General features: G+C 45.4%; 1 protein-coding gene across 1 annotated transcript; it reads right to left on the reverse strand.

The window, feature by feature from the left end:
* Positions 1-2,238: 2,238 nt before the first annotated feature.
* On the reverse strand, positions 2,239-3,180 carry LOC142002151 (olfactory receptor 52E4-like). The gene has a single exon (XM_074978019.1). It carries the CDS (start codon positions 3,178-3,180, stop codon positions 2,239-2,241), a length of 942 nt encoding a protein of 313 aa, XP_074834120.1.
* Positions 3,181-12,985: the final 9,805 nt, after the last annotated feature.

Consider the following 12,985-nt stretch of genomic DNA (forward strand, 5'->3'; position numbering starts at 1 on the left):
TGTGGGGGTGGGCCACTGACAGAGCTCCAGGAATGTCTGCCGGCTCATGCGGAAATTCTGGAGCCAGCGGTCGTCGTCCCACTTGCCGAGCACCAGCCACTCCCACCAGTCCGTGCTCGTGGGGTAGCTCCACAGCCGGCGGCGTGTGCGGCGGGAGGGGGGCTGGGAGGGCAGCAAGGTCTGGGGCTGCTTCCTCATCCCCTGGGGGAAGTTCCTCTTCCTCAAATAAAAGATGATCAGCTGCCTCCTGCATAGCACTGAGCAGGGCAAGCACTGCTCCTGCAGGGGCAGGTGTGTGGACCTCTGGCTGCTGCTGCTGCTGCTGCTGCTGCTGCTGGGGGTCCATGCTGCTTCCACAGGGTGTGCGTGCCTGTGGCTCTGCAGACCGCATGCTGTGCAGGCTGCGTGTGTCTGGAAGGGGCCCTTTAAGGGAGCGGCTTGCTGTTGCCCAGGAAGTGCTAGTCCACCCTGTGACCCTGTCTGCAGCTGTTCCTAGCACCCTTATTTCTATTTGGGCTGCTTTGGTGTGTAGACGCTCCCCTGCAGCGCCTACTTCGATGTGGTGCTGCCCAGCATCGATGTTGAACGTCGACGGCACCAGCCCTGGAGGACGTGTAGACGCTGTTCATCAAAATGGCTTATTTCGATTTCGCTACATAAGCTATTTCGATGTAGCATCCCCGTGTAGACGTAGCCCATGTCTGTGTTTCCTCACACAAATGGTCTCACATGCACATTGGATCAATACTACATATACACTATCTCTTTCACAGTCACCCCTCCACCATATGCACGTGTTATGGTTATTGTTCTCACTTGTCGATAGGTCCTGCAATGCATATATACACTTGGTAATTTTATGCTTTCCGAGGGCTGTGATTTTCACTTTTTAGATGGTCTGGACAGTCAACATTTCATTTCTCTCTTATGTTTAAATTAAATTTTTGAGTAATGAATTCTAAAAGATCTGATCTCTCCTGGCTGGAGTAATTATCTTCATTAAAAAATAAAAAATCTAGATAGACAAAAGTTTTGTCTCTACTGGTGGTGCCCAACAGCACATAACCTCAATACAGCCACATGTGCCAAAACCCATTCTGCACCAGGATGGAAGAAATAGGAGAAATGATTGTATTTTTTTAAAATTGTATTTAAAGTGAAATTTGCAGTGTGGTGTCATGGCACTGTGGCTTCAGCTCTGGGGATACAACTTAAAGATTAGTTGAGAGAAGTCACCTCTTTTTTTTTTTTTTCTTCAAATTTAGAGTCTCTAGGAAGATATTAAGAACAACTCTAACATGGCAACACAAGAATACCCTCTGCCACGATTGTGCATCTCTCCTGTCCCAGCTTCTTCTGACTCATCCTTCTCTGTGTTTTGAAAGGCTGAACAAACCCTCTTTTGTGTCCACTGGGGGGGTCCCTACCTGCATGCCTCGTTCTCTGTGGAGAAGCTGAAGAAAACTGGTTTGATCTGCAATGCAATTACTCCCATCTTCTGCTGGCAGATATCTTGTACTTCTGAGAATCTTTAATGACCAAATTGTTAATAGACAGAGGTCTCCACCCCAGCTTCCTGCTCTTTAATAAAATGTGCATCAGCGAAGAGCACAAAAAGAGCCCAAAAACATAAGGATACAGATGGCCCCATGAATAGAAGGTGAGTTAATTGGTTTTCCAGGTGTCTAGGTATTATCTAGACAGTCCAGCACTGAAGAGAGAGAGAGAGAGAGAGAGAGAGTGTGTGTGTGTGTGTGTGTGTGTGAGAGGTGCCAGGTTATTAAACCATGACTGCCCCAATTCACTAAGGTCCATCTCACACATGCAGGGAGGCCCCTTATCAGCCTTCAGCAGCTCCTGCCTCAGCCCTCCGGCAGAAGGAACACAAAGGTCAAGGGCTGAGTGATGGTGAAAGAACCCATCTAAATTAAAATGGAATAGGTGGTGTAGGGAGGGCCTTGGAGAAAGAAATGGGGCAGGGCACTGGCCCTGGAGGAACAGAAGGGAGGGGGCAGTTGCCAGTCATTAGAAAGGTAGCAACCCTATGAATTAAATAGTTACAAGGACACAATTTCTGCAGTTTGTCAGCCTGACAGAGCACAATAAAGCCAAGAAAGGGTTTAATCTCTGTTTTGCTCCGAAGCAAGAGATTCAGAGAATGGGATTCACAACCATATCACCAGCAAGTACATGAAGGAGCTTGGTCTGAAAGCCTGGCCACAGAGAGAAAAATGTAGTTTATTTATGAATAACAAGCCAGAGCAGCCTGTCCCGGATCTGTCTGGTCCTAACTCCATAGATAATGGGGTGCAGCATGGGGGGCACAAGGAGGTACATGTTGGTAATAAGAACATGGACGTGCAATGGAACGTTCTGCCCAAAACGGTACATGAGGGATGAGAAGACACTTGGGATGTAAAAGATTATGATAGCACAGAGGTGAGAGCCACAAGTTAAAAAGGTCTTGAGTCGGGCGTCCTTTGTAGGGAGACGGAAGATTGCCCTAATTATCAGCATATAGGAGGTGGCAATAAAAATCCCATCCAGACCCAACACACCGAATAATGCAAAGAGGCCATAGTAACTACTGACCCGGATATCAGCACAGGCCAACTTCACTACAGCTATGTGCACGCAGTATGGCTCAGAGATGATGTTGGTTCCGCAATATGGCCATTGCCTCGCCAGGAAGGGATAGGGCAGCGCAACTATGCCACTCCGCAGCACCACAACCAGGCTTATCTTGGCCATCAAAAGCTGTGTCAGGATGGTGGAATATCTTAAAGGATGGCAGATGGCCACATAGCGATCCAAAGCCATGGCCACGAAGATCCCAGATTCAATCCCTACGAAACAGTGAATGAAGAACATCTGGGTGAGACAGGCACTGAAGTCTATCTCCCTGCAGTTGAACCAGAAAATGCTCAGTATTTTGGGAAGTGTGGACGTGGACAGGACCAGGTCGGTGACTGCCAGCATGCAGAGGAAATAGTACATGGGCTCATGAAGGCTCGGCTCACTCTTCACAATGAAAAGGATAGTGAAGTTCCCCAAGATGGCTATGATGTAGATGGCAGAGTAGGGAATAGAGATCCACACATGGGACATCTCCAGTCCAGGAATGCCCAGCAGGATGAATGTAGAGGGATTGGTGAAGTTGGCTGCATTGGAATATGACATGGAATAGGTGAGAAGGTTTCCAATTCGGAGGCAGAATTGTGTGTTTTACTTCTACTGTATGTTCCCACTGACTTCCTTTATTTGCCCAGGTTCTTGGGTGACGTCCTGGCACCAATACCTGGGTGGAGAGAGAATGTGAACAAGACACAACATATGCACTACTGGAGGCTGCTTTCATGGGTGAATCATTATTTAAAGAAATGAATTATGACTCATTGACCTTACTAACAAGAATTCCATATTTCGTATGACAATAATTCCTAATGTAACAGATCAGGAAACTTCAGATACACGAGAGGGAACAGAACAAAAAAGCAATAAAGTAGCACTTTAAAGACTAACAAAATAATTTATTAGGTGAGCTTTCATGGGACAGACCCACTTCTTTAGACCATAGCCATACCAGAACAGACACAATATTTAAGGCATAGAGAACCAAAAATAGTAATCAAGGAGGACAAATCAGAAAAAAATTATCAAGGTGAGCAAATCAGAGAGTAGAGGGATGGTGGTGGGGGGGGGTGTCAAAATCAGATTAAGCCAAATGTGCAAAAGAGCCCCTATCATGACCCAGAGAATTCGCATCCTGGTTCAAACCACATGTTAATGTGTTGAATTTGAATATAAAAGAGAGTTCAGCAGCCCCTCTTTCCAAAGTAGTGTGAAAATTCCTTTTCAGTAACACACAAACTCTTAACTCATTAACAGAATGGCCCACTCCATTAAAATGTTGGCTGACCGGTTTGTGGATCAGGAGTGTTTTTATGTCTGTTTTGTGCCCATTAACTCTTGTTTGAAGAGAGTTGAAGTCTGTCCAATGTATAAAGCATCTGGGCATTGTTGGCACATGATGGCACATGTGACGTTAGTTGACGAACATGAGAAAGTGTCCATGATTCTGTGAATAACCTGGTTAGGTCCAGTGATGGTATCTCCAGAATAGATATGTGGACAAACCTGGCTGTGGGCTTTGTTGCAAGGAAAAGTCCCAGGACTGGTGTTCCTGTGATAAAGACTGTGGCTGTTGGTGAGAATCATCATAGGTTTGGGAGGTTGTTTGTAGGACAGAACCACCGATAGGGCACTTTCCTTGAGCAACCTGGTCATAAGAGACCATCTCTGGTATCCATGTATCATCCATCTTCATAACATGACCAATGCAGTGAAACTCTCTCTTCATAAGCATTGCTTCTGGGCCTATCACACCACACAGCTTAAGAACCTCTGCCTATACCAAGGTCATTCCATAGGAGTTTGGTCAATTTTCAAAAGGCAGTGCTGGCTTTTGCTAATTGAGCAGATACATCATGATCCATGCAGCGTTAAGGACTGTACCAGCAGCAGTGATCACTGGAGTGCTGAGATCTTTCCAAACAGGCTGAGACATAACTTCTGTCTTTTTGAGGCTCACTGTGAGTTCAAAGCGGTGAGCAGAAGTAACAAAGCGATCAAAAAAGTTCTTGCACATCCTTCACTGAATGAGCCAACAATGCCCAGTCAACAGCAAACAGAAGGTCACAAGCTGTGTCTACACGTGCATGCTACTTCGAAGTAGCGGCACTAACTTCGAAATAGCGCCCGTTGTGGCTACACGTGTCGGGCACTATTTCGAAGTTAACTTCGACGTTAGGCGGCGAGACGTCGAAGTCGCTAACCTCATGAGGGGATCGGAATAGCGCCCTACTTCGACGTTCAACGTCGAAGTAGGGACCGTGTAGACGATCCGCCTCCCACAACGTCGAAATTGTGGGGTCCTCCATGGCAGCCATCAGCTGGGGGGTTGAGAGACGCTGTCTCTCCAGCCCATGCGGGGCTGTATGGTCATCGTGGGCAGCAGCCCTTAGCCCAGGGCTTCTGGCTGCTGCTGCTGCAGCAGGGGATTCATGCTGCATGCACAGGGTCTGCAACTCGTTGTCGGCTCTGTGGATCTTGTGGTGTTTAGTGCAAGTGTGTCTGGGAGGGGCCCTTTAAGGGAGTAGCTGGCTGTTGAGTCCGCCGTGTGACCCTGTCTGCAGCTGTGCCTGGCACCCTTATTTCGATGTGTGCTACTGTGGCGTGTAGACGTTCCCTCGCTGCGCCTATTTCGATGTGGTGCTGCGCAACGTCGATGTTGAACATCGACGTTGCCAGCCCTGGAGGACGTGTAGACGTTATTCATCGAAATAGCCTATTTCGATGTCGCCACATCGAAATAGGCTACTTCGATGTAGGCTTCACGTGTAGATGTAGCCACAGAGAGTTGTAGTAACCGCTTGAGTGCAAGTCTGAAGTCTCCAGAGACTGAACATACTGCCATCTGTTCAGAACTGAATAGGTATGCCCAATGTACAGTTCTTAACAGAGACTAACAGCATCATTGAAAAGTAGATGTTGAACAGGAGAGGACCAAGGAAACATCCTTGTTTTGATGTTTCAAAGGGTGCTGATGTCTCTCCAGGGTTTAGGGCTCAACCAAGCATGCCATCATGAAAAGACCAAACAATGTTGATAAATTTTTCAGGACAGCCAATTCGCCCAAGTATTTTCCAGAGCTCATTTCTGTTGATCCTGTCCAAAGCCTTGATCAAGCTGAGGAAGATCACTTAGAGGTCATGACGTAGTTCTCTACATTTCTGTTGTATCTGGATGGCTGAAAATATCATCTTGGCAGTGCCTCAACCATCGTGAAATCTGCACTGGCATTCAGGAATGATGCTATTTTAGAACACATGTAATGAAAGCCATTTGTAAAGGATGCTGGCCAGGATCTTATCAGCTATAGAGAGCAGAAGAATGCCCTGATGGTCATCACAACATGCACGGTCACCTTTACCTTTGTATATGTGTACAACCAAGACATCTTTGAAGTCCTGAGGGACTAGTTCCTTCTCCCAAATGACACTAAATAAATGGATGAGACAGGGCATCAACTGGCCACCAGGAGTTTTATAAATTTCTCACAGAATTTCGTCACTGCCGGGTGACTTTCCAGATTTAATCTGGCTAACAACTTTTCCTGTCTCATCAGGAGCTGGTGGTATGACCAGCTGTAAATCATTGGCCCACTGAGGAATCTCTTCATGAATGCTGCTGTCAAAATTTGAGGTCTGATTCAATACTTTGTTAAAATGTTCAGTCAGTGGTCAAGAATTTTAGCACTATCTGTGATCAAAGTGTGACCACCAGCAGAGGTCCTGGTGTGTAGCCAGCAATAAGTGGCTCATAGACTGCCTTCAGCCTGCCATAGAATGCTTTCTGATTGTGTCTATCAGCTGCATCTTGGAGTTTAACTGCTTGATATTTCCACCAGTCCTCTTTCATTGACCGTAATTTGACTTGTGCCTCGTGCTTGGCTCAAATATATGCTAATTTCCTTGAGACATTCACTTTATCATTGAGTCAAGCCAGGTGTGTCACATGCATCTTATTAAGAAGAGCTTGGGCATCTCTGCCCTTGTCATCAAACCAGTCCTTGTGCCTGCATTTTTGGAAACTTAGGATCTCCACAGCATTTCCGTAGGTTGTTTTTTTGACTTTAATCCGATCATCCTCAATAGCGGGTTACAAGTCTGGACATTCATTGCTGATAGCTAAGGAAGTGCTAAGACTAAATTGAAACAGTGTTTGTGTCTCAGCTATTTCAAATTACTCCTGGAGTAGCATTCACGGAATTACTGCCCAGCATGCTTGGGAAAATCTATCAGGTAGATTGTCCCACTAAAAAGACTGAATGCAAGAGGAAGCATGGGAGGTGCCCTGTTACACTGAAAGGACTTTCCTTGAAATCCTCCATCTGGAGTATGGGCCCAGGCATCCTCATATGAAGAACTGACTTATGTGTGTGTCGGTGACTTGCCCAGATCACTTCAGGCTTCATCTTGGGGTGCACTTTTACACAGGGCTGTGTCTACATTGCATTCCTCTGTCAACAGAGGAATGAAAATGAGGGAAATTGAAAATGCAAATAAAGTGCCGATTTACAAATCTCACTCTTCATTTGCATAATTTCTTCCAAACACTTCTCTGGAAGAGAGTTTTTCAAAAAAAGAAAAGCTGTGTAGATAAGTAACAAACAGGAAGCCGTGCTCGTCTATACACTATCACAACAAAAAGCAGTCAAGTAGCACTTTAAAGACTAGCAAAATAGTTTATTGGGTGAGCTTTCGTGGGACAGACCCAATTCTTCAGACCACAGCCAGACCAGAACAGACTCAATATTTAAGGCACAGAGAACCAAAAACAGTAATCAAGGAGGACACATCAGAAAAAGATAATCAAGGTGAGCAAATCAGAGAGTGGAGGGTGCGGGGGGGAGGTCAAGAATTGGATTAAGCCAAGTATGCAGACAAGCCCCTATAGTGACTCAGAAAGTTCCCGTCCCAGTTTAAACCATGTGTTAATGTGCTGAATTTCAATATAAAAGCCAGCTCAGCTGCTTCCCTTTGAAGAACGGTGCGAAAATTCTTTTTTAATAACACACATACCTTTAGGTCATTTATAGAATGCCCCATTCCCTTAAAATGTTGACTAACTGGTTTATGGATCAGGAGTGTTTTGATGTCTGTTTTGTACCCATCGACCCTTTGTCTAAGGGAGTTAGAAGTCTGTCCAACATACAAAGCATCTGGGCATTGTTGGCACATGATGGCATATATGATGTTAATAGAGGAGCATGAGAAAGTGCCCGTTATTCTGTGAGTAACCTGGTTAGGTCCAGTGATGGTATCTCCAGAGAAGATATGTGGACAAAGCTGGCAGCGGGCTTTGTTACAGGGAAAGGTTCCAGGACTGGTATTCCTGTGGTATAGACTGTGGCTGTTTGTGAGGATCCTCATAGGGTTGGGAGGTTGTCTATAGGAGAGAACAGGCCTGTCACCCAGGACCTTCTGGAGTGTGGCATCCTGATTAAGGATAGGTTGTAGGTCTTTAATAATTCGTTGCAGTGGTCTGAGTTGGGGGCTGTAGGTGATGACCAGTGGTGTTCTGTTCTTGGCTTTTTTGGGCTGATCTTGGAGTAGCTGGTCTCTGGGTGTTCGTCTGGCCCTGTCGATTTGTTTTTTTACTTCTCCCGGTCGGTAATTCAGGTTTATGAATATTTGGTAAAGATCTTGTAGTTTTTGGTCTCTGTCAGTTGGATCAGAGCAAATGCGATAGTATCGAAGAGCTTGACCGTAAACAATGGATCTAGTCATGTGTGCAGGATGGAAGCTAGAAGGGCGTAGATAAGTATAGCGATCAGTAGGTTTTCGGTACAGTGTGGTACTGATCAGGCCATCCTTGATTAGTACTGTAGTGTCCAGGAAATGCATCTCCTACATGTTGTAATCGAGGCATAAGTTGATGGTGGGGTGTAGATTGTTCAAGTCTCTGTGGAATTCTTCTAGAGCCTCTGTACCATGGGTCCAAATCATAAAGATGTCATCAATGTATCTTTAGTAGAGGAGTGGTAATAGGGGATGAGAGCTGAAGAATCGTTGTTCCAGGTCAGCCATAAATATATTAGCATATTGTGGGGCCATGCAGGTGCCCATAGCAGTTCCACTAATCTGGAGGTATAAATTGTCCCCAAATTGGAAATGATTGTGTGTGAGAACAAAGTTGCAGAGGTCAGACACCAGATTGGCTGTGGTGGCATCAGGGATGGTGTTCCTGATTGCTTGTAATCCGTCTTTATGTGGAATATTAGTGTACAGAGCCTCTACATCCATTGTGGCAAGGATGATGTTATCAGGAACTTTTCCGATGTTTTGTAATTTCCTCAGGAAGTCGGTGGTATCTCGGATATAGCTGGGAGTGTTGGTGGCATCGGGTTTGAGGAGGGAGTCCACGTAACTGGATAGTCCGGTGGTAAGGGTGCCAACACCTGAAATGATAGGGCTTCCAGGATTTCCAGGTTTGTGGATTTTGGGAAGTAAATAGAATAATCTAGGCTGTGGCTCAGATGGTGTGTCTGAGTGAATGAGGTCCCAAGTAGCAGCAGGGAGTTCCTTCAGTAGTTGTTGTAATTTCCTTTGGAATTCCAAAGTGGGATCAGAGGAGAGAGGTCTGCAAAATGTGGTGTTGGAGAGTTGTCTGGCTGCCTCCTGTTCGTAGTCTGACTTATTCAGGATGACAAAAGCACTCCCTTTGTCAGCTGGTTTGATTATGATGTCTGGGTTATTTTTGAGACTCTGGACAGCATAGCGTTCAGCATAGTTGAGATTGTATCTCATTTGGCATTGATTGTGTATAATGTCAGCCTGAGCACGGTTGCAGAAGCACTGTATGTAGAAATCTAGACTTTCACTGTGACTTGTGTAGATAAGGTTCTTGGGGTGGGGGAGAATTATTTTTGAAAAAATCTGTTCTTCCTGAGAAAAAAATGCGGAAGGAAGGTTCTTTCAAAACTTTTTTTTTGCCTTCATTTGTGCTTCTTACCTTTTGAGAATATTTGTTACCAACTGACATTCTGAAAAAAGGACTGTCGACCCATCCCATCTGATCCAGAAACTTGACATATGCCAGCAGTTTATTCTATCACTGCTCTAAGCACGCAGTAAAACTTTGCAGATGGTGTACGTATTTGGTTTCTTTGACAATTTTAATCTTTCTTTCTTTCTTTCTTTCATAAAAATAAGCTTTCAGAATTTAGCTACTGCAGCTGTCCCTTTATTAACACACTCAGCAGTGCCCCCAAAAGCCTCATTATTACAACTCAATGAAATAGCTGGAGCCCATGTTCCGGGCATGTGTTCAGCTTTGGTAACAGAGTAGGGGAGAGCAAAACACAAATAAACAACAAAACCGATTAGGAAGAAAAAATTATACTGAAAAATAAGAATGAAAATTGGGAGTTAGAATCAAAGAATCCTAGGGCTGGAAGGGACCTCAGGAGGTCATCAAGTCCAGCCCCCTGCTTCAGGCAGGATCAACCCCAACTATGTCATCTCTGCCAGGATTTTGTCAAGCCAGGACTTAAAAAACCTGTAGGGTTGGAGAATCCACCACCTTTCTAGGCAACGCATCCCAGTGCTTCACCACCCTCTTGGTGAAGTAGTTTTTCCTAATATCCAACCTGCTCCACTCCTTCTGTAACTTCAGACCATTGCTCCTTGTTCTGCCATCTGTCACCACTGAGAACAGTTTCCCCCCATCATCTTTAGACCTCCCCTGAAGGCTACAATTAAATCACTCCTTAGTCTTCTCTTTTGAAAACTAAACAAGCCCAAACCTCACAATTTACCTCCATAGGTCATGTATTTCAGCCCCTAAATCATTTTTGTTGCCCTCTGCTGAACCTGCTCCAGCACATCCACATCCTCTCTATAATGGAGGGCCCAGAACTGGATGCAATACTCCTGAGACATGCCTACACTTGGCCAAAATTTCTAAAGGGTCATGCTAATGGCCAAATCGGAGAATACTAATGAGGCGCTGAAATGAATATTTGGCACCTCATTGGCATGCTGCTGGCTGCAGCACTTTGAAAGCGCTGTGTTTCAATTACACGCAGCTCAGTGACACAGGGCCATTTTCGGAAGGAGCCCCAAAGGTCAAAATCTCCTTATTACTATCAGCTGATAGGAATAAGATTTTGACCGTTGCAGGGTCCTTTTGAAAAAGGTCCCATGTAGATGAGCTGCGCATAATCGAAACACAGCACTTTCAAAGTGCCACAGCCAGCAGCATGGCAATGAGGTGCTGAATATTCATTTCAGGACCTAATTATTATTATGCAATTTGGCCATTAGCATGGCACTTTCGAAATTTTGGCTAAGTGTAGACATAGTCCACATCTGGCCTCACCAGTGCTGGATAGAGGGGAACAACAACTTATCTTGATCTGCTCAAAATCTTCCTCCTAATGCACACCCAATATGCCATTAGCCTTCTTGAACACAAGGGCACACTGTTTACTCATACCCTGCCTTTCACCCACCATAATTCATAGATTCCCTTCCACTCTATTGCCGCTTAGCCAGTCAGTCCCCAGCATATAACAATGCTTGGGATTCTTCCATCCCAAGTGCAGGACTCTACACTTCTTGTTGAACCACATCAGATTTCTTTTGGCCCAATCCTCCAATTTATCCCGGTTGCCCTGGATCCTCTCTCTGCCCCCCAAAGTATCTACCTCTCCCCCTAGCTTGGTGTCATCTGCAAACTTGCTGAGGGTTCAACCCAGTACCTCATTTAGGTCATTAATAAAGATGTTGAAGAACAACAACACTGTCCCCAGAATTGAGCCTTGGGGCATTCCACTTGAAACCAACCGCCATCCATATATTGAGCCATTGACCACTGCCCATTGGACCGGAACCATCAAGAGAGCTTTCTACGTATCTTATAGTCTGTGTCTCCAATCCATACTTCCTTAACTTATGAGCAAGAGTCCTGTGGGTGACTGTATCAAAAGCTTTGCTAAAGTCAAGGTATATCACACTTACTGACTTTCCCATGTCCTCAAGAGTCTGTTACCTCATCATAGAAACTAATCAGATTGGTCAGGCATGACTTGCCCTTGGGGAATCCATGCTGTGTACTCTTGATTACATTCCACTCTTCCAAGTGCTCCAAGGTGGATTTCTTGCGGATCCCCTTCATTATTTTCCCAGGGACTGAGGTAAGTCTCACTGGTCTATAGTTTCCTGGATTGTCCTTCTCTCCTTTTTTAAAGAGGGGCACTACATTTGCCATTTTTCAGTCATCTTGGATGTCTCCTGATCTCCAAGAGTCTTCAAAGATAATGGCCAAAGGCTTAACAATGATGTCTGCCAATTCCGTCAGTACCCTGGGGTGAATTAAATCCAGACGCACAGATTTATGTGCATGTAGTTCTTCTAAGTAGCTCTTAACCCGTTCCTTCCCAACCAATGGCTGCCCTCCATCTTTTCATACTGCATGGTCTAGCAACGTAGTGTGGGAGGTGTCGTCTTCCATGAACACGGAACCAAAAATAAGCACTCAGTACTTCAGCTTTTTATGTAAATCACCCCACCAAGTTTCTGTTATTCCAATCACCTCATACTTCTTGAAGGAGAGTTCTTTAAGAAGAGATTATTAGACCCCTAAAAAGCGAAATTAACCCATTTTCATCCTCCAATGACAGTATAGGAATGTGTGTGGAATCTTCATGGTTTCCTCAAACAAACATTGATATCCCTCAGTCATTCACAAAACGAGGGTAAAAATTCAGATAAAAATGACCAGTGTACAATTTCAGTAGCTCACACACAAAGTAGACTAAATTCTCTGTAACTCCTGGATCAGGCAAAGGCATTGTCAATGGGCAATGATGAGTGAATGTATTCCAGGGAGGCTCTGCAGAGATCATCACTAGGCCTGATGCTTTTCACTATTTTCATCAATAATCTCTAAGCAAACAGAAAATCAGGGCAGCTAAAATTTGTGGAGGACCCAAAAGCTGCGTCTACACGTGCACGCTACTTCGAAGTAGCGGCACCAACTTCGAAATAGCGCCCGTCGCGTCTACACACGTCAGGCGCTATTTCGAAGTTAACTTCGACGTTAGGCGGCGAGACGTCGAAGTCGCTAACCTCATGAGGAGATAGGAATAGCGCCCTACTTCGACGTTCAACGTCGAAGTAGGGACCGTGTAGACGATCCGCGTCCCGCAACGTCGAAATTGCTGGGTCCTCCATGGCGGCCATCAGCTGGGGGGTTGACAGATGCTCTCTCTCCAGCCCCTGCGGGGCTCTATGGTCACCGTGGGCAGCAGCCCTTAGCCCAGGGCTTCTGGCTGCTTCTGCGGCAGCTGGGGATCTATGCTGCAGGCACAGGGTCTGCAACCAGTTGTCAGCTCTGTGGATCTTGTGTTGTTTAGTGC

Source organism: Carettochelys insculpta, chromosome 1, assembly GCF_033958435.1.
Source record: "Carettochelys insculpta isolate YL-2023 chromosome 1, ASM3395843v1, whole genome shotgun sequence".
NCBI classification, from domain to species: Eukaryota; Metazoa; Chordata; order Testudines; family Carettochelyidae; genus Carettochelys; species Carettochelys insculpta.